The sequence below is a fragment of the Lemur catta genome, chromosome 22 (assembly GCF_020740605.2).
Source record: "Lemur catta isolate mLemCat1 chromosome 22, mLemCat1.pri, whole genome shotgun sequence".
NCBI classification, from domain to species: Eukaryota; Metazoa; Chordata; class Mammalia; order Primates; family Lemuridae; genus Lemur; species Lemur catta.
This window is the reverse complement of record NC_059149.1, coordinates 19,300,358-19,322,349: the sequence shown is the minus strand read 5'-3', so window position 1 is coordinate 19,322,349 and position 21,992 is coordinate 19,300,358. Positions and strand designations below refer to the sequence as shown.

At 38.7% G+C, this 21,992-nt stretch overlaps 1 protein-coding gene across 1 annotated transcript; it reads right to left on the bottom strand.

Moving 5' to 3' along the window:
• Positions 1 to 713: 713 nt before the first annotated feature.
• SLC7A2 (solute carrier family 7 member 2) lies at positions 714 to 19,584 on the bottom strand. Its single transcript, XM_045535314.1, has 11 exons — positions 19,537 to 19,584; positions 16,191 to 16,581; positions 15,357 to 15,512; positions 12,001 to 12,166; positions 11,418 to 11,551; positions 10,169 to 10,391; positions 7,708 to 7,844; positions 4,674 to 4,776; positions 2,697 to 2,902; positions 1,468 to 1,634; positions 714 to 1,074 (listed from the first exon to the last, which is right to left on the bottom strand). The coding sequence occupies exons 2-11, from the start codon at positions 16,564 to 16,566 to the stop codon at positions 970 to 972; spliced, it is 1,773 nt and encodes a 590-aa protein (XP_045391270.1). The 5' UTR covers positions 16,567 to 16,581; positions 19,537 to 19,584; the 3' UTR covers positions 714 to 969.
• Between the last annotated feature and the right edge of the window lie 2,408 nt (positions 19,585 to 21,992).

The following is a 21,992-nucleotide window of genomic DNA, read 5'->3' as shown; positions in this document are numbered from 1 at the left end:
TCTCAAATCACATCCTGAACACAAGTAGTGGAGTATCAGAGTCATGGCCAGATATTTTAGAAAGCATGCCCTGCATTGACAGAGGGGACATGGACATGCATCACATGACATTGTCACCAGAAGAGGCTAAAGAACTGGGTACAAAGCAACTGTTGATTAACAGCCATGCTGTGTGCGGATTAGGAGACAATGTTTTAGGTATCCTCTTAAGATAATTAGTTTTTAATATATGTAGGCATTTTGCTGTGTTTTAGCTTTATTTTAGAAAATTGGTTCAGAGTTTTTGGTTGATATGAAATGTCTTTTTCTGGGCTTCATTTTCCTCACTTGCAAGTTGGAGAAAAATAGGACCTACCTGGTTCTACAGGATTATTGGGAGATTTGAATTAAAAAGCTATCTGAAAACATCTGGAAAGGTAGCACTCAGATGTTCTAAGAATTGGGAAAGGAAGAAACTGAAAAAAGCCTTTATTTCCAGCGTGGGGGAGAGGATGCATTTCTGTTATCACAGCACGTGCACAGGAGAGAGAGGGCCAGAGTTCGGGAAGCTAAAATGTTAAGAGACCTACCAAGTGCCATCCAGATGCTGAATCTGATCCAAGTGTCCGCACTCAACTGGACCATCAGGTATATGTTCACCAGGATGCTGAATGCTGGCAAAAATGGTAAGAATGGCACCTAAGGCGGAAAACAATCCTTTAGTGTGTATTCACGTTTGGAAAACACATCTCCCCAATTATTTCAACATGATGGCAATTAATCTGACATGCATACTTTCACACTATGTCAGTAACTGTATATGCCTGCAAAAAAGACAACCTGGATAAAAACTGCGCTTCTAGAGACTGCTGAAAGGAGAATCCCATTTTATTTACTGACGCTTAGGGCAACAGGAGATTTATTCAACCTGCTAACACCTGCACCTTCATCAAGATAATACTGATTTTAGGGTTTAGCTTCGTTCGGGGTTTACTGGCTTAGTTCGGACATCGACATGGCACGCCTCCGGAACTCTGGACACACGGGTATCCCCAGGGGTACTTCCAGGAAGCCTTCTTCAAGCCAAAACTTGCTCTGAGTTTAAATGGGACAGGATAACTTCAACGTGCAGAGGAAGGGCTCTCGGTGGCAATAAATCCTTACGAAAGGGCACCGGATTTCTAAAAATAAAATATTCTACTTATTTTTTCTGTTATTAATATAAGATTATTTAACAAGAAATTTGTTGACTGTCATATATAATACTCCGGTGCTAGGAGCATACTCAAGTTTTTGACAAAGGCAGTAAGACACCCAAGGTAGGGAGGACATGGTGACCAAAAGAGACATGTTAAAGGATTTCGACACTCTCATTCACTGGTTAACTTCGGTAAAAGATTTTTTTTTGGGGGGGGAAACAACTGCCAAAACTAACCCACAGAGGAGGCGTACGAAATATTGCAGATGGCTACCCCTCACCGCACGTACCATAAAGGCTACTTTCTGCTGGTTCTGGGGCTGCCTCCAGATGCTGAGGACAACAGCAGCGCAGAGCAGCAGGACGAGCACGAGAAGCGCCAGGCTCCAGGCTTCCAGCCTTGTGATGGCCGGAACCCCGTAAGTGGTCAGGACACTCAGGCCCAGGATGAGAAACGCTGCCAAGGTGACAAGTACATAAAGCAAGGTCAACACACGCACTTCGCTCAGATGGCTCCGTTCAGACATCATGTTCTTTATGTATCTACTTTGCCAAATGCAAAGATTCTCTACTACGACCTTTCTTCTTTTTATTCGCAGAAACAAATTCCACAGTGAATTGGTGAATTTCACTGATTTAAGAGACTCTTCCTGTTTACTCATCACTCTCCCCTCCTTAGAAGCCAGCCTCGCTCGTGGTGCTACCCTCTTGCTCTACCTGCCCGTGCGCCACCTGTGTCCTCATTTGTCACCCTCAGACTGTATCACACGATTGATGGGACGCTGTCAGGGGTAGATACTTCCCTTTTTTTCAAATTGGAAATGGCAGGTCTGTCTATTTGAGGCTGCTGTAAACATACATTAATAACACCGCATGCTCTGTGCCTTTTCTCCATTGCAGAGGAATGACGTCCCCACCCACTCAGCCTGCCTCTGACCATCACATCTGTGTCAGGGGCCCCTTGTATTTGCTCTGAGACAAATCCGCACTTCCCTAGCTTGTCACCAACGATCCTGTCCTGAAAGCCCAGTGAGAGCAAGGACCGGCTCACTCGACATCCCGACTGCCTAGCAGGATGCCTGGCACAGAGATGACGCTCAAACAATGTTGCTGAAAATACGACTGATGACGTCACTGTGGGTGAGCAAACAAGGGGTTTCTACATTGCCCCCCGATCCCAGCGGGTTCCAGTTCAGTCACTGGCAGGGGTACTTGGCCTGATGCTTCCACAGAGAGCATGCTGACGGCTAATGACATGTGCCAGCTTGTACTTCTGCTAACCTCACCCTGGGGAATTGCTTCCTCTCTCCTTCAATTGTCGAGATACGATCAACTTATCCTGCTGATACAAAGACGATCTCAACGACTAGCGACTCTTTAGGTAGAAATTTCAGGGTTCGGGTTGGTTGCTAACACATTCCAGGGCAACGTGAGGCCCTCTGTCCTCTCTCGCATCGTACCAGCTCCACCTGCTCACATCCTCTGGGTCGTTATGTCGGATGTGGGGAGAAAGACTTACCCAGGAATCCCACCAGGAAGCTCACGAGAGAAGACGACTGCCGTGTGGGCAGAACGGAGGGGCTGAGGAGGCTCTGCAGGATGGATCCCTGTCCTTGCAGCATGGTGACCTGGGACTCGCTTTTCGAGGTGGCACCGGGACATGCTTCCAGACCTTCCTTCTCAGGAGAGTACTTGGGCTGCTCGTAAGATAAGCTGGGCTGGTACCTATCCCCAAATAAATACTGGTGTCTTTAATCTCAACTAGACGCTGGCCCAGATGAAACAAGCACCTAAGACTCTTAAGCAGGACACGTTACAGAGTCACAGCGTGTGTGGTACATCAGTACTTCTCATGACTCCAGCTCCGGAGTGTGCTGAGCCAGGCCCCTGACCTTTCCAGTAAAACACCTACAGCCACTTAATTAGGAAGTTATATATTTGATGCAGAAGACAGTTAAATCTTAAAGGGAGGCAACTGTGACAACAGGATGATGATTCTGAAATTAACCATGCCCACAGGAAATGCAGTTCATGAAAACAGCACAGAAACCTGGGTTAAATCTCAGCTACAGAATGAAACGCCTGGCCGGGCGCAGGGGCTCATGCCTGTAATCCTAGCACTCTGGGAGGCCGAGGCGGGTGGATCGCTCGAGGTCAGGAGTTTGAGACCAGCCTGAGCGAGACCCGTCTCTACTAAAAATAGAAATAAAAATTATCTGGACAACTAAAAATATATATAGAAAAAATTGGCCGGGCATGGTGGCGTATGCCTGTAGTCCCAGCTACTCGGGAGGCTGAGGCAGGAGGATCACTTGAGCCCAGGAGTTTGAGGTTGCTGTGAGCTAGGCTGACGCCATGGCACTCACTCTAGCCTGGGCAACAGAGTGAGACTCTGTCTCAAAAAAAAAAAAAAAAAAAGAATGAAACGCTGTCTTCAGCTCAGCATTCAAAGGCCTCGTCACGCCCTGTCTCTCAAGCCTCAACTGCTCTAACCTCTTGGCTCCTCTGGTCTAACCCAGACAAGCTCACCGGGCCATCCTGCCACCTCCCCACCCCACGCCTGACACTGTCCTCTGGTATTTTATCTTCTTCCTCTAGAGCTTATGTCGAGACACCTGCCTGCTTCGTCTCCTAGTGCCTCCCCAGGAGCCCCCAGTGTGGCCTCTTCATCCTCTGAGCAGCCTTTGCTTGTTTTTCAAAGTCACACTGTTCCTCCACATAAAGAAATATGCTCACTAAGAAAAATACTCAAAAGTATACAGAAGAACATGAAAACCGTCCATCATACCACTACCTGGTGTCAATCACTGTTAGCATTTTGGTACAATTTCATCCAGGCATATGTGTGTGTGTGTGTGTGTGTATACACATATACACACACACATACACATGCATATATATATATATACATATACATACACACGCATATATGATTTCCTTATGTAAATTTATACATTATTTAAATAACTTCATGCTATATATATATTGTAGTTTTGCATTCTGAAGCTGATATATTTCACTGTATAATTAAATATCATTATATTCGCTGTAGAAGAGTCCGGGAATATCTGTATCCTCATTTATTTAACCACCTTCCTATTGATATTCAGGTTAGTTCCATTATTTTCACTATCTTAATTTATGTTTTCCATAAACATCCCTCACATACCTCTATGTGTGCCTCTGATTAAATCTTTAGCATAAAATCTTAGCAGTTGAATTACTGGGACAAAGTATAGTATTTTTAAGTGTCTTTACACAATATGAGAAATTGCCTGTCACATAGACTGGGCCAACCCGTCACTAATGATCGAACTGTATTTGATTCTTTGCAAAGGACCAAGTATGCTTCTTACACTTCCGATGGATGTTTCTATAGATACGGCCTCACCTCAGTGACACCGTTAGCTTCCTGAAGGCAGGGACAGTGAGTGCTCATTGTGTTCACTCCCGCAGCCCCACATGGCACACCCTGCAGAACCACCTGGCAACTCACCTGAGGATGAGAACACAGGCTGCCACCAGGGAGTAGGCCATGAGCGTGCCAATGGACATCATGTCCACGAGCACCTTCAGGTCAAACAGAAACGCCATCACAGCTATCGGGAAAACAAAAGAAACTAAAGTGAACGGGCCACGATGAAACTGCGTACAGTTAATAACTTTCAAGTCAGGGACAATCGACAGACATTTTGTTTTAGTACCAAGGATAAGTTAAACAAAGGATGGAAAAATATCTCTCTCACAGTAAGATGTTCTTTAGGTCATATAAACTGCTGATCAGACTTAAAAAATCCTCAACTCTCTAGTAAGTACAAAGCACATTCTACTTAATTATGTAAAAAATATTTGGCCTGACAGAGTGAAAATACTATATGACAAAATACTGTCCTTTGATGTTGCAGAAGAAAACCACTGCTAGGAAACACTGGCCATCTACAAACACTCAAACAGAAAGGGCTTTCATTGTGGATGTCATATAATCATTTAAATTCCCATATGCATTACGAGTCACAGCATAGATAACTCAAAATTATCTTAATTTTGAAAAAGTAAAATAATTTTCAGTTAAATTATACTTTGAGTGTAGGCTACATTCTACTAAGATTAAAGCCGAACATTCCAGCTGGACTGACCATATAGGAGAGATCAATTTATGGTCCTGCACACCAAATCGAGATAATGTTAAAAAGCAAAATATACTTCAAATAGTTGAATAGTGAAACTTGTACTTAGCTATTGTTTCCTCCATTGAAACATCAAAGTAGTGACGATATTGACTTGAATTTACCACATAGTTTTCCCTATCATAGTAAGCAGATACTGTGTTCCATTTATATGGTGTTCCAGATCTTTCTACAAACTCTATGATCTCATTTTATCTTCAAGTCAACGATCTTATGAGACGGGCCATTATTTAGTTTCAGCCATATAAAATAGCTGGAATTTGACTATTTTTGACCAAAAACCCAGCAATTTCACATGGTTTAACCTAAAAGGATTATCCCCATCTTACAGACAGGCTAACTTAGCAAAGCTACAACTGCTAGGTAGAGGCAGAATTCTATCTCAACCAATATCCTGAGGGGCCTTCTATAACTTCTACGGTATCACATTATTTCTTTAAATACACAGTATGCTTCACTTTGAAAACGCTTCATTGCTAGTAGACTTATGAATTAGATTATTAAAATTTCAGTGATTTTTATAAGCATCACAGAGAGCCGAATAAGGTAGTCAAGAGAGAAGAAAATAATGAATTATTCATACAAGCTCTCTGATCTAAGTTAAAAACAAAGAAAGTGAGGTATGGGAGTACAAAACTACAAAAAATATTTTAGAGCATTTTTAAAAAGTGGTCCATTATAATGATCATCTTTTAATTATTAATTTTAATATATTATGCTCCCAAATTAAATTCTTCCTGAATAAAAGAGAAGGATAAATTTTCCAAAATTCTGAATATAAAGTAGAGTATTACTAGGCAAGTTTTTTACTGGAAAAATATGTTTTTATGCATTAAATAAGATGCATGGTCCTTCGGCAAGACTATCTTTAATAATAATGACATTATTTAATAATAAAATGGGCTTGACATAATTTAGTAAAATCTTCATTTTATGGGGGCAGAAACTAAATGTGAGAAAGTAAGTGATTTGACCTCCCAGCATATATCTAACAAAGTGCTGAATTTATTAGAAAACGTTTACAAAGTGAAACTGTTTAGACAAATACTTTCTGATCTTAAAAACATTCCATTTTATACATGATGAAGCATTAGCTTTCTCTAACCTAATTTCCCAATAATTCAGAGCCTCAACAAAACTATCATTTTGGCTGGAATTTCTACTGCCAAGACTGTTTACCATTTTGTCTCTAAAGCTTACTAAAGTCTTTCTTTGGCTTCCTATAGTAGTATCTTTAAGGCCACATTCTCTTTTTTTTTTTTTTTGAGACAGAGTCTCACTCTGTTGCCCGGGCTAGAGTGCAGTGGCATCATCCAAGCTCACAGCAACCTCAAACTCCTGGACTCAAGTGATCCTTCTGCCTCAGCCTCCCGAGTAGCTGGGACTACAGACATGTGACACCATGCCCGACTAATTTTTTCTATATATATTTTTAGCTGTCCATATAATTTCTTTTAATAGAGACGGGGTCTCGCTCAGGCTGGTCTCGAATTCCTAATCTCAAGCGATCCACCCGCCTTGGCCTCCCAGAGTGCTAGGATTATAGGCGTGAAGGGCCACATTCTCTTGATCTATAGAATCTCTGAAGATTTCTGCGTGGAGTAAGAATCTGGCCAAAGGCATTTTAGATGGATATTTAGACATGCCAAGAGTTAGGCAATCTGGACTTTCTGAACATAACTTAAATACCGAAACTGCTAAAAGGAAAAATAGATTCCCAAGGGGGTTTGAGAGGATATATGTGTCAGAAACTATTCAAGGACTGTGATGACCCAGAAAGGAGGGACGCCTGCCACACCAAGGGCAGTGATTACAAGGGCTGGGTATGAATTATCTTTGACATTTCTTATAATTAAGAATGGGTAACAGTTAGCTTTTCAAAAATCCTATGGTCCTTTAGCAATATTAAACTTATACCCTGGACAAAAAAAGAAAATATCAAATAATTATTTCAAAATTAATATTTAAAAAATTAAATAATAAATGCTTTAATTACAATTTTATGCATCAATAATAGCATTTTATGTGCTAGTTCATTGGAAAAGCAATGCATGGTATTGAGTGAAGAACCATTACAACCCTTTGCACATTTGTTAGAAGCCCAAAAGTTTCAAATAACAGTAAAAAAAAAAAAAAAATCCCCAAACGGTCAATTAAGAATGAACTTCAGTATACCACCACCACCGTGATTTTCAGATGTTAATCCCAATGCTCATATACTAATTAATCATGATTTTTTTTCTTAACTTACATGCACAGCATGCAGACCCTCTTTATCAGTCCACGCATGCGAATAGAATGTTCCAGTCCAATGCTGAAGAAGCCTACGTTTGTGAAGCTTACCAGAAATGACCCCTGCAGTCAACGTGGCAGCAACTGGTGACTGCCTCTTACTCACTCTGGCAAGAAATCTAAACAGTAAACCGTCTCGGGCCATGGCAAACATAATTCGGGGTAAAGGAAACATAGAGCCCATAAGACTAGAACAGAAAAATTCATAATCCACATGTAAGTTATTTTAAGTATTATTCTAGAAAGATATACACAGGTAAAGACGGTACACACTAAAGTGCAGAACCAAAAAATTCAAAATAGGAAACATTCACAAAAAAGTGACCGAACTTCACGAACATCAAAATAGAAAACCACCTAACTTTTTACTGTTTTCCGGTCTTGGATGACCAAGATCCCCCTTTTCTTAATAAAAGTCAACTCTCTCTCACCTGCCACGGCACCTGATGATAAAGTAGCAATTATTGGTGTCTTCGTTTTGGAATTGATTTGAGCTAGACATTTGAAAAGCAACCCATCCTCCGCCATAGCATAGATTACACGAGGCATTGGGAAAATGGATCCAAGAAGACTGAATAAAAAGCAAACACATGCAGTATGGCAAACACATTCATGCAAGGTTACATTCCAGAACTGAAATAAAGTAATTACGTAAAATTCAGCATAACAGTTGTGATTATGAAGTCTTACTATTTTTTAAATGCACTACAATTGGGCATTTAAAAATATTTGCTAATATTTTAACAAATATTGTGCTACTCAGAATTCTGTTGCAGATATACCCAGCAAAATTATCAGACTAAAAACAATATTGCAAGTAATTGTGTGTACCCACAATTATTACCTAATTAAAACTAAGTAATTAAGAATTTACCAAAAAAAAAAAAAAACCCAATCTCATTAAGGTATTTTGAATGGCAATAATTAAGAAAATAAAATTCCTTAATTGATATGTAATTAAAGAAGAGATTAAGCAATTTTATTTCATAGTAACAATTATTTATAATTATATACTTTTTGTATTCATTTTACCAATATTTTTTCTCATATGGCCTGATTTTTGATCAGATTGATAATAATTTCCAGCATGATATGATAATCAAGGTAGACAAAGGTAAAAAAGATCAACTCACAGTAAATTTAGTACACAGAAGTAGCCACGATTGAAAGGAACAGTGACATTTAGTACGACAATTTTTGCTTAAGATGTTTTAAATTACTTGTGTTTACTGGCTACACCATTCCATATACTACTTAGTTGTGAAAAATAATGATTTAAGAGAAAACAAGTAAAACATTTTATTTAAAAATCCATTTTCTTTGTTTTTTAATAAGGCTGGGTTGAGCTTGGCTACAGATGAATCTTTGTCCATTCCTTCTAAGGCTACGGTGGCATGGTATTGTCACAGTTCAGACTTCTGACATTATTTGAAGCTATTCACAATAAACCTCAACACTAGAAGATGACTGAGAAACCAATAGGGTCTACTTGCTACTTAATATTATCTAGACTAGAAAATTAAAGGGACTTGGAAGGAAAAAAATAAGTTAAGTTGATGAATTCACATTAAAAGATTTCTTTTTTTAATTTCAGACTTTCAGAAAATTATTTTCCCTTTAACAAATACGTGATCAGGCAAAAAGACTAATTTTCCCTTTCTAAGAATATTCTACCACATGGCACAGTACAACACTAGAATGAAATACCTTACTTATGATCCTACGTTAATTTGAAATGAGTAGCTCGGGAAACCTGAGAAATGAGTTCTAACGTATTAAAACAAGCAGCTACCGAAAATCTGAACGTTTGAGATTCAACTACCTTTTTCTTTTCCCATAGATTTTAAATGAATTTCCACCATTAAGGATGATCATTTTCTAGTTCTAGACCAAGTTCACTCTGATTGGTGCTGAGAGGAGAAACTGTCAGAATTTCACAATAAAAAGCACGTTATATGTAAAAATGACACCGCACACAGCTTCCACTCACACGGACGCAGTGTTACTTGAACAGACAGTAGCTAATGTGAAGTCTGCATGTATGGTCTGACACAGGACGTCTGTAGAACTGTGAGTAACACCAAAGCCAGTGAAGCAGCATATTAAGCACCCTAAAGGTTTATAATACATATGTATGTGAATATATGTGACAAGTGTGTACGTGTACGTGTGTGTGTGTGTGTGTGTACCAATGCCATATATATTTCCACTGAAGCCTGGACCATCATTATTTTGAAAAACTGACTCTTAACTGATGTAGGGGCAGGTAGTTTCTATAAACACTTAAGATTTTTATATGGCAATTCTTTTTTTTTCTTTCTTTTTTCACCAAACCAGATCCAGGATATATGGCAATTTTGAGCAAACTGAACAAATTCATTGAAAATACATAGTTGCATAATATGCTTCTTATATTAGGATATTTTCAAAACATACAAAGACAATTTTTTAGACACTGATTACATTTTGTGGGAACCCAAACGGCCCCTGCCCCAAAAGCAAAGCAACGTACCTTGTTGACAAGGCGCAGAGTGACCCTGCGGCAACAACATATTTGGCAGGACCCCAGCCCACATATTCAAATGCCACAGGAAGGGGGCTTTTTTCGTCCAGGAGGTAATATGGCATCATAAGTGTCAAAGCTGCCGAGACCCCAAAATAGGCCATAAAGCAAACAAGCAATGAAGTCACGATTCCAATGGGAATAGCTCTCTGGGGATTCCGGACCTCTTCTCCTAAGGAAAAATAAACAAAAGATTTGCCATGTTTAATAAAACATTCATGGGTAAAGAACTTATTTTGTATGAAATTCTTCCTCTTCTCCGTGATAATTCTTCTCTGCCTTTGTCCCTTTTGTTTCCTTAGCTTGATCCATCTATTTTATATGAAATTTCCTTTCTTCTTGAAAGTACATTGCTATTACATAAAAATCCAATTTCCAGAGGGAGAAGAGAAGGAAGAATCACGCAAGTCAGTTTCCTGGTTCCAGGAAAAAAAAAACAAAACAAAACCCTGTAACATACCAGCAATATTAAGTGTATAGGGATAGAATAGCAGTCTTGATCCATTTGCAGAATGATTCACCCAGAGATTAAATGACTGCCGTGGCATTCTTTAGGCCCTTAAATATGAAGCCTTCACATAAACTTATTTCATCTATTTACACGAAACTCTAGTTTCAATTTTCAAAAAGTCAGTATCCTCCTAGTAAGATTTAGCATTTGAAGGACCCAAAACATGGCCAATTATAAGGCCACACAATGATATAAACCCACAAGAAGCACCCAGAGAGTGACTCTGGCATGATTATTTTGTTGTAAAGGATACAGAGTAAAGAACTGGCATGATTTGTTTTGTCCAACTAAAGATGAGACAATTTAAGAACATGAGCATCATTTATTATTCATTGCGACAGCACTTCCAGATAGAAGGTTAAGGGTAATAATTATGACTAACATTTACAAAGTAGTCAATGGCTTGCAAAGTATTTTTCAGATGTATTATCTTAGGCGATCTTCATCAAATCTGAGGAGTAGGTATTGCTCTCCCAAATCCACCAAGGTGGAAACCAAGGCCCAGAGAGTTTCGCTAAGTTTCTTTTTCAGCATATGCAGTAGGTATTACAGCTGGGTCTGGAACTAGTGCCCTTCTTACCCCAAATCCCTCTCCCTTTCCTGGACCCTCTGGCTGCCACAGATCCATACTCATGTGGGACAAGGAACACCTTTCCCTTCTACGCAGAGCCGAGACACCGCTCTTACCAGTTGTTGCAATGCAGTCAAATCCCACAAAGGCATAAAAGCAAGTTGCAGCACCAGCCAGAGTTCCTGCAAAGCCGTAAGGCATAAAGCCACCAGCCCCATAGATACTTGTTCCATTTTCAGAAGGCGGCTCTCTAAGGAAGGGAACAAACACGTTGGAAAGTCATTTTCATAGAAAACCGTTCCTTCTGGTGATTTATCACGAACTATGTCCTGGGAAGGCTGTTGTATTCATCAGCCCTTTGAAGCTGACGTATATAAAACTAAAACCTTATTCTTTCACCCTGTCCTGGAGAACGTGGTGGTGCCCCTAACAATGACCCTCTTGTGTCAACAACACCCAATTAGAGCTTGATCGATAGCATGTGCAGACGGCCCACTCTGGCTGGAACCCGCAGCCTTCCAAACCTTTATGTTTGGAAGGAGCCCAGGAAGAAGGGTTTTAGAATAGAACAGCCCCTAAAAGAAAGGTCTCAAAAGCAGAAAGTTTAAGAACCATGTTCTAGAGGAAAACTTTCACCTACGTGCTTTTAAAATGAAACATTGAAAAAAGAGAGGAGGGGAAAAAACCCAAATATGTTACCTGGCACTTGCTGATATATTTTTGAGAAACTCTTCACTGATCTTCCAGTTCGCCACATTGCCTTTCACAAACCCAGCAACCATAACAAAGAGGAGGACCAGGATATTAATAGCTGTGAAGATTTTATTCACCCAAGCAGATTCTTTTACTCCGAAAGATAAAAGGCCTATGGAAAAAGAAAGGAAGGGCATTTTAATTTTTACCTAAGCTTTAGGAAAGGCAATGGCATCGTGAGGCAAATAGAGGGCTTCAGGATATTATTTCACCAGCATTCATTTATTAAACTCCCATCCATCCGTTTCTGTTGCTAGTTTTTACGCATTAGTCACCTAATCGTGAAAAAATTCCTTCTGAACACAACCAATTTGATTTCAGAAGGCAGATCATGCTCATAGAAGATACCCCACTTTGTAAGAAACACATAAATCTAGTAACTCTGGCCATTATTACCAATGATAGGTATATATAAAGTAACAATTTTAATGAATTGCTGCTCTAAAAAGCTATTTCGAATTTTATGGTTGTGAACTAAGTAAAAGCTCAAACATATGTCTGCCGTGTATTTACTGAATACATAAACAAAACTAATTCTTCCATTGTGCTAAAAAGTACTTTGTTAAATCTATTCTCATTTTAATAGCTTTCTTCACATTCTGATTGTAAAACTAGTCAATTTCCTATTCAAGCAATTGGAAGATACAAAAAAATACAAAGAAGATAAAGATCTATAGTCTCTCCTCCAGAATTCTGCACACAAAAACACATACACACGTTTTCATGAGAGCCATTATATAACCTTATTTTTAACAACTGCATAATCTTCTACTATATTGAGGTACCATACTTTAATCTCTTATTTATAGAGAATTACATCACTCTTAGTCTCTTACAATTATAAACAGCACTGACATAATCACCCTTTCATAAATATCTTTCTATATTTTCTAATTATTTCTTTACAATAGTTTTCTGCACAGTAACATTGTATGAGAGGGTATGCACTTTTGTACAATGCATTTGGTTCAGATTGTCAAAATATTCTCCAGAAAGTTTGGCCCTAATTTAAATTGCCCACTTTTTCTATTTGGGTATTGTGTTCATATTCAGAAGATTGTTTTTATATATTACTGCTATAAGCTCTCTATCTGTCATGCGCAGCATGTATTTGTCCCAGTTTATCATTTGCTTTTAATGTGGATTATATATACGTAGGAAAGTTATTATAATCATCTATACATTTTTCTATAGTTTCTGCCTTTAAAATGATTTTCCCTTAAACATTAACCTTTGTTTTCTTCTAGTATTTTTATGATTATATTAATCATATTTATATCTTTAATCCATGTGGTATAAGATGTGAATTATGGACCTAAGAAAGTTTACCTTTTACCACTGGGGAAACGATTGTTATGAAAAGATTATGCCAAAGATTTACTTGCTTTTTCCCTACATCTATACCACCCACCATCAAATAAGCAGAAATTTCCAAACAGAGATGAAAGAAGTTGAATTTCATTCTTCTACCTGTATAATTTCCCAGAATCATATAATACTATAACTGTATTAATGACATACAGGAAAGTTGTAGGGCCGGCACAATTCCTGACTGTGTCATTGTACATTAGGTTAGGAACCACTGTTGTACACCTTGGGGAATAACAAAGCCACCATCATATTTTATTTAAGTTTCCCAACATGTCACATGCATGCACTTGGAGGTCTCATCTCCTACCAACAGTGAGACACCAGAGAATAGCTCATCTAAATACTGCATACACTTCCTGTGTATCTTTAAGAAAACGACAGCTTCAGGTGACAAGACATTTGGTATTACAATATGGATAGTGATTTATAATGGGGGTTTTGATCTTTGAAGATTCTCAGGACAAAGTTATAAGGTAAGCTTAGCCTATATTAAAATGAAAAAATGAAGGTGAATGAACACAGGACAAATGATGCCAGCTCTGGCCTAAGTCTTGCCATGGAATATAACAGCTCTAACCAAGTCATAGTTACATGCTTTTCATTGTTCAGAGATTAAAGCTGAATATTTTAAGTTCATCGAAACCATCCCTAAACAAAATATGATGTAACTAATTTAACATTAGCTAGGCTGTTTAGAAACCAAAACAAACAAAAGTCTCTCATTTGTTGAAAAACGGTGTAATTTTTGACATTAGAAGCAAAATATAAAATTTTTCAAAGTTTTAGAGATAAAAATTTTGTTTGTGTTATCACTATCCCTATAAAGACACTTAATGAACAACTAACTTTTTAAAGGGTAAAGCTATTTTTAAAATTATATAATTTTGCAAGTAAACATTTCATTTTCATATCTTTCTGTCTCAGCTTTCTAATCAAAGGAGAAAAATAGAGACAAGGTTGGCCAGAAAAGCAAGGGGCAGATTGCCCAGGGTAAAGCAAGTAGGAAGTAGGAACAGACATGCATTTTACTCTTGATGAAATCTTTGATGGGTTTAAGCAGGACCACAGGTAAGAATGACAATCAAAATAGAAAATGTTCAAATAATTTAAAAAAATATAAAGAGACAGAGGGGATTAGCTATGCTCATAAAATAAAACTGGCTCTGTGAGTGCTTGCTATGTACCAAACGAGAAGGCTGTACGAGGTACACACACACTGATAACCTCACTCTGTGGATGAGCAAACTGAGTAATGGAAAGATTACGTAAATTGTTCAGTGTTCCAAAGGCAGTAAGTAGCACAACAGGATTGAAAGCCTGGTTGCTCTAACTCTAATTCCTGTGCTTTTCAAAACCACAATGCCACAATACTGATGAAAACTGAAAAATCCCAGTGCCAACTATGTTTATCTACATAATGTCATCATTAAAAAATGACAGGTGATTTGAATATGCTTCCTTTTTAATCAGAAGCCTGCGTTATATAGATGAAGGCATGACAGAAAAATAGCATTTTTTGTAGAAATAGTACACCTGCAAATAACCTTAGCTGTATCTAACAAGATGAAACAATGTCAAGAAATTATAGTCTTTCTTATTGAAACTTCACTGTCATTCCTGCAAACCTGCAATTAGTATTATAAAATCAATGTCCTCCTCGTATCATTTAGAGCATGCCAGGTGCCATAGACTCAGAAGTGCTATATCTACCATTCTACACAATTTAGACTTATTTTTGAAACATATCTATCACACAAGATAAAATATGATCCCAGCCAGTGACAACCCCCACAGATGTCCAACAGTAACCTAAGTGTATAAATATGCTGACCTAGTCTTCAGAACTCAGGTTCTGAATTCAGAAGCATCCTGTTTTCCTGGGACAAATAGTTTGGTTTATCATGAGCAGAAGCACAAATGAATTTTCTTACCTGCTAGAAGTAATATAAGGCACATAGCAAAAAAGTCTGGATACTCTGCAAGGCCGGTGTAATTCATTTTGAAGTATGTCTTCAAAAAATGCCCAATCTGTTTGCTAAGAAGTTCATCAAAGGTGCCACTCCATGCTCTTGCAACACTTGACGTGCCTTCCCAAAACACAGCACATGCAGAGAATAATACAAGGTCACTGGCAGTAAGTTAACATAACATCATTTGTTACTCTATTCTAGGATAAGCATGAGATAGTTCACACAGATTATTTTAATCACATATAAAATTATCTTGAGGCTGGGTGCAGTGGCTCATGCCTGTAATCCCAGCACTCTGGGAGGCTGAGACGGGAGGATTACCTGGGCTCAGAAGTTCAAGACCAGCCTGAGCAAGAGCGAGACCCCATTTCTACTAAAAATAGAAAAATTGGCTGGGCATTGTGGCAAGCACCTGTAGTCCCAGCTACTGGGGAGGTTGAGGCAGGAGGATCGCTTGAAACCAGGAGTTTGAGGTTGCAGCGAGCTATGATGATGCCACTGCACTCAGTGCAACAGAGCAAGACTCTGTCTCAAAAAAATAAATAAATAAAATAATCTTGATAATTTATGGGAGTATACTGGTAATTATGTGGAATTGGTAACTTAATTTGCAATAAAGAATTATAATTTTTTTTTTTTTTTTTTAAAACCAGGGGTGAGACACAACGGGGTCAGGTGCTCCACTCGGGATCATCCAGTAGCTGACTGCAGACCTGCAGCTGAGCACGAAGGCTTCTGGCCCTGCAGTGCTCCTTCTACCATTCCACACAATGTAGATGTATTTTGCAAACATACCTATGACATAAGATAAAATGAGATTCCAGCCGGTGATGAAGGCCCACAGCTCTCCAACGGTGACGTAAGTGTACAGATACGCAGAGCCAGTCTTGGGAACTCGGGCCCCGAACTCGGCGTAGCACAGGCCGGCCATCACCGAGGCCAGCGCGGCGATGAGGAAGGAGACCACGATGCTGGGGCCGGAATCTGCTTTGGCGACCTCCCCAGCTAGCACGTAAACCCCCGCGCCCAGCGTGCTTCCCACCCCGAGGGCGATGAGGTCCATGGTGGACAAGCAGCGGCACAATTTAGTATCTTCTAGACTGTCCAGAGTGACGATCTTTCTCCGGATCAGACATCGGGCAAAAGTCACGGCTGCTCTGCAGGGAATCATTCTGCCGAGGGCAACCTGAGCACGAGAAGGGAGGAGGTTAGAAGCTCACCTGGAATCATCACCCCTCCATTTAGGGACCCAGCTTCCAGGCAAACACATAGCAGCTGTTATTTTATTTTTTTCACTTGTTAATAGAGGTGTGGCCCAGAGCAATCAGTAGGAGGGTTTAAGAAGCCAAAGTTGCAAATTTCCTGTAGTTCACTCATATACACCCCTTTATAAGGGACTGGAACAAATGGCTTATGTGGCAAGCAAAGGAATAGCAACCTTGGCTGATTACAAAGATTTAACATTTTTGTTCACTTACTACAATTTTTTAAAGATATGATGATAGAAATATATTCCGAGAGATGGCTAATTTAGGCCTTGCTACAAGGAAGAGAGTGAATTGCCTCCTGTTTTAGGTTCTCTCTCTCTCTCTCTCCCTTTTCTTTAATTATTCATTCAACTCAGATGTCTTAGGCCTTACTAAATAACAGGGTCCTGCTAGGAATATGTGTAGAATGGTTACATAGATGTGGTCTCTAGCTTTGTGGGACTTACAGTCTAGCTGTTGTCTAAAATCTGGTAAAAACAAGATAACTGTGTCTTCTACAGTTTTATCAAGTACGTGGGAGCTTCTCTGTGTTCATTTTAAACAATTACTGTGAAGCAGATGTGAACATCTTAGAATTTTAAACAATCACCCCCCAAAAACATGCTGAGATTGAAAACTGCTATTCAACCATGCTTTACGTATGAATCTGTACCAAAATACACATGCTTATTATATTTATCTGAGATTTCTAAATAGATAAATAAATCCAAAGTCCATGCCAAGTGTATATTCTCTTTTTAATGGAATGGATAAAGTAGACAGAAAGTCTCACTCCCCACCCCCTCACCCCCAAGGCCCAAACAATCTAACACTGAGGAGAAAATCAGGTTATAAAAGAAGATATGGATTTTAGCAAGAAAAATTATATATACACATATTACAGTAAAAAAAGTTTAAAGCAAAATATACCAAAATATTAACAGTAATTATATTTGGGGTGGTGGGTTTTTACCTCTATGTATTTCATATAATATGCATTATATTGCTAATACCTATTTCTAATTTATCTCCAATGAATATGTACAACTTATATGCAAAAAAACATAAAAATTAAAAAGGTCTACATGGCCTTGTCTACAGAAACATATAACTCAGCAGACTAGGAAATAACTGAGGAACATTATTCACACATCAATATAAATACAAGTTCTCAACAGTGAAAGCAGCTTAGTCAAAGAATACAAAGAAAACCATGAAGAAACGTGAAAATGGGTAAAAAGTTCCCTGATGGTAAAAATAAAGTTTTAAACATCTTCAATATCTTCCACACTGCCTGACAGTGATAAAGTGTGGTTTGTTGAAAAATCTGCAAATACAAATGGCATCTCCAATTTTGCCAATATTCAGGCTTCCAGAATCAAACTTATCAAATAGATACTTCTATAAATCAAATGTGTATCAATTTTGAAATTGCTAACCCTTAAATAGCTATTTTTCATATAACATACCTAGAAGACAAGACAGGTAAGTGTTCTGCTTAAAAAGAATCAGTAAGTGAAAAGTAGAAGTCATATAAAGGCCTTTTGGGGGTGCGGTGGGGGAGAGTATTTACTAAACGCTGAACTTTTGGAACATTTAAGTGTTTTTATACAAACAGAGATGCACAAAGGTCAAGAACGAGGGACCACTGCCAACTGACAAGTGCTCAGAAACGAAGACCCACTGAATGTCACTAATGATTTAAGATCCCCTGAATATGATATGTATTATACTGCTAATGCCTATTAGCAGCATATATATACAACTTTAGGAATACAACTGATAGACAAAATGAGGCATACCTGTTTGTCATTTAACTAAATAAAAAAACTAAATAAAACATGATGAGAGTACTTGATTAACCTCAGCTTTTACGAGTAAAAGACACAAATTCTACAACTATTGCATATTTAAAGAGAAAGGATCTGCAAGGAAGTAAGGAAAATGAAGAGATTGCGGGGGTGACAGGATTGTGCTTGAGCTTTTATTTTTTTTAAATCCTTTTTTCTGGTGTTATGGTCACAATGTTGTTTATGAAATTTCTGATGAAAAAATAATGCAAGCCAACCATAAACAAACCTTCTCTGAAAACGTTAACAGTAAAAACTGTCTATTATTAAGTTCCTCAAAATGAATAAATTAGTGACGGTCATCTCTTCAATATCAAATTGAGTTTAATTCACTCCAGATTACACAGGAAGCAGGACTGCTAATAGAAATGTATAGCAATAATCAAGTAAAATCTGATTTCTACTGCTTCTTTCCTATTGAGGATGGAAAGTATTTTATGTACAGTTAGTTTTTCTATGTTGCTGTGGGGAAATAAGACCAAGATGCCATGTGTCAAGCATTCATTTGCTTTTGAGTAATAGAAAAGCATACGTCAGAAACTTCTCAGAACTGACAGGTTGCTCAATGTCCTTTGCAAACAATTTCAACTACGCACAGCCTGGTTAAAATACTGATTGCAAAAGCCACAACAAAACTACTTTTGTAGAAATACATAATGGGATGGGAGAAAAGAATGTGAAAACATACTGGGCCAATTTAATGAGTCATTATTAAACAAATATTTAGTGAGTCCTAGCAGGTGTATCACATAGTAGATAAAGAAAAAAGATAATCTGGTGCTTTTGTAAAATACGTTTTTGTGGAGACACACTGATAGATGACCAGAGTGTGGCCACAAGGGCATCAGAAAAGAATATTTGGGTCTCATGTTAGTGACATAATTTGATATTTCTGTATTTTTTAAGTTTTATAGCTTTCTCCTTAAAAATTTTTAAAACGATAAGTTCCTTATGTGAAATGGTTATGACAACCCTACTGTCATTTTTACAAGGCACTTTGTTAAAAAAGAAGAAACTCTCACAAGATTTACAGCAAATACCTACACAGAGATAATACGCAGGGATTTTGAAGGCAATTGATCCTATTGATCTGCAGGGCACACACTTTGCTTTTCCAGCAGCATACCGTGGATTTGCTCCATCACACCACTGTGGGCTGTTGCTACCGTGACCGAGGATTCGTAATTAATCTGAAACCTACATCCACGTAGTCAAGGACCACGATCCAGACCTGCAGGAGAGGCCCATGCAAAGCTCAGACCCACGTCCTTGCCCTTAAAATATAAACAGTCTCATCAGCATCTCTACGAGGCCACAAATGAATCTGGAGATACCAGAAATAGGTATGTGTCTTTCTTCAATCAACAATTATTTTATTAATTGCTAAGACAATGGCCTCTCTCTCGAGGAAGAAAAATACCCACCTATTAGCTTAGAGCTGAAAATATAATGAGCCAAAGGAGGGCTGGAAGGGATTAACAATATGCTCTGCCATGGAAAAGTCTCTGAATGACTTTAATGAGCCTAATGATACATGTGGGTCTTTTTCATCCCCAACCCCTGCCGGAACCTCAATCTTAAATGTAGCAGTTTCTAGGCACCTTATTCTTTGATGGGGCCCAATTAATTCTTGCCAAAAAGCTAAATTCCTTCCTCGGCAACTTGGAATGCCCTCCTTCTAAAACTTCTTCCATCCAGTCATCAGTGTGCCAGCGCAGAACTTTTAGGTCTAGTAAATTCCTAGCCCTGATGCTGTGACAACACCATAGAGCAGGCTTCCTTTCAAACCACCCACAGCAAGCTTTCAAAATCTGCTAATCGCAGTCAAAAGTCAATCCTAGATTTTCACTGTAGTTCAAAAGTTTGATGTGGCATTTAGTCACACAGAAATAAATCCCCTCCTCCCCTAAGGAAAGGCTGAAATTTCAAACTTAATCCCCTGTATCAGTGTCACAGGCCTTGACAATAAATCTTACGGGAGAAACTAGCTGCGGCAGGCCAGCGGGGCGGGCATTCCAGCAAACCCTCAACAAATTAGCTTGTCCAAATTATAATCAATTTTTTCCTTTCTCATTCCAGTTGCTAGTTTCATGATGAGACATCTGTACTTTCTGTGCTTGGATTGATGGGAAAAGAAATAATTAAACTGTATAGAACAAAGATCTTTGCCCCACTGGATTTTCTCCTAGACTTTGATTTTGCAATCCCTAAACCCAATTATATTTCTACAACTTTAAAGTTCCAATGCAAATTTTCAAATTACATTGTAGGTTAAATAATTTAGTAAATGGAAAAAAAAGACATAGACATTATAGCATGGAATTGTTGACTTTTCTCTCATGCTTCTTTTTACTCAAAGAGATTAACTTCTCAAAAAATTCATCAAAAGTATAATGAAAGGATAAAAGACAATCAGAAATGGTAACAGTTCAGGCTTGATTATAAAAAAAAAACAGAAACAAATAACAGCAAATTTTTGCATCCAAATCCAAAACCTTAATTGTTTTGGAAAATAAGAATGCTTTTTCATATACATTTCACTTATACTTGATCCAAAACCTATCTTTTCTCCAAATCAAATTTTCCCTCCCTTCAAAGTTTTGTCCAGGTTGGTAAATGCAAATGTAGATATAAATAAAAATTAAAGACATAATTGAGGCCACTACAAAGTTAAAACCATTGGAGTAATAACGTTTATATTTTCTCCCTTTCTATACCAAATCACTATTGCCATGAAGTTAGAGTAAAAACACGTTATTTCAAAATTCCTGATATAGAATCCAAACATAGGCAAGCATTTTTCCTATTTGTTTATTCTCAATAAATAAACAGCTGATAGAGTATTCTGGAAAGTTTGTAAAGGCAACTGGTACTTCAAAACATGTGAATCCATTTAACTTGAGTAAAAGCAAGAATGCAGCAGCAGGAAGGCACGTCTAGAGTTGTCTCATCCAAACAGACACAGAACAATAGAAACAAAATTAAGTGTCCAACTTCTGTTTTTAGACTTGGGGAAGAAGAAGAAATTGAAAATGAAGAAAGCAAAGCCCTCGGTGCCTTGGTAACCAGAGTCTCTGCGCAGTCAGCACCCTGCTTGCCCGGCCAGAGCTCGGTGGCAGGCTTGGGCACCAGGCAGGTGCCCATACCCGTAAGGTCTTCAGCAAACTCTGGCTACTACAGTGCTCCCAACGCCAGTGGGCACAGCCCGTTCTCTCTCCCCGAGCTGCTAGGACCAGTCACTTCTATATGCCATTGCAAAGCACCAGGAGACACCCTTTCCAAAGCTACTTCACCTTGCTGGGGATCCCTACCACTGCCACCTGCCCTCCCCAACAGCACTGTCTTCCCACCCCCAAGCCACCGGTAACTGGACCAGAGACAGACGCCCGTCTCAGGGTTAAATATTCAAAGGCTGGGTACACTCAATTAGAGATTCCTGAAACTTCAAATAACACAACATCCGGTGCTCAGGCTGAGGTCACACAGACTGGGGGCAGGTT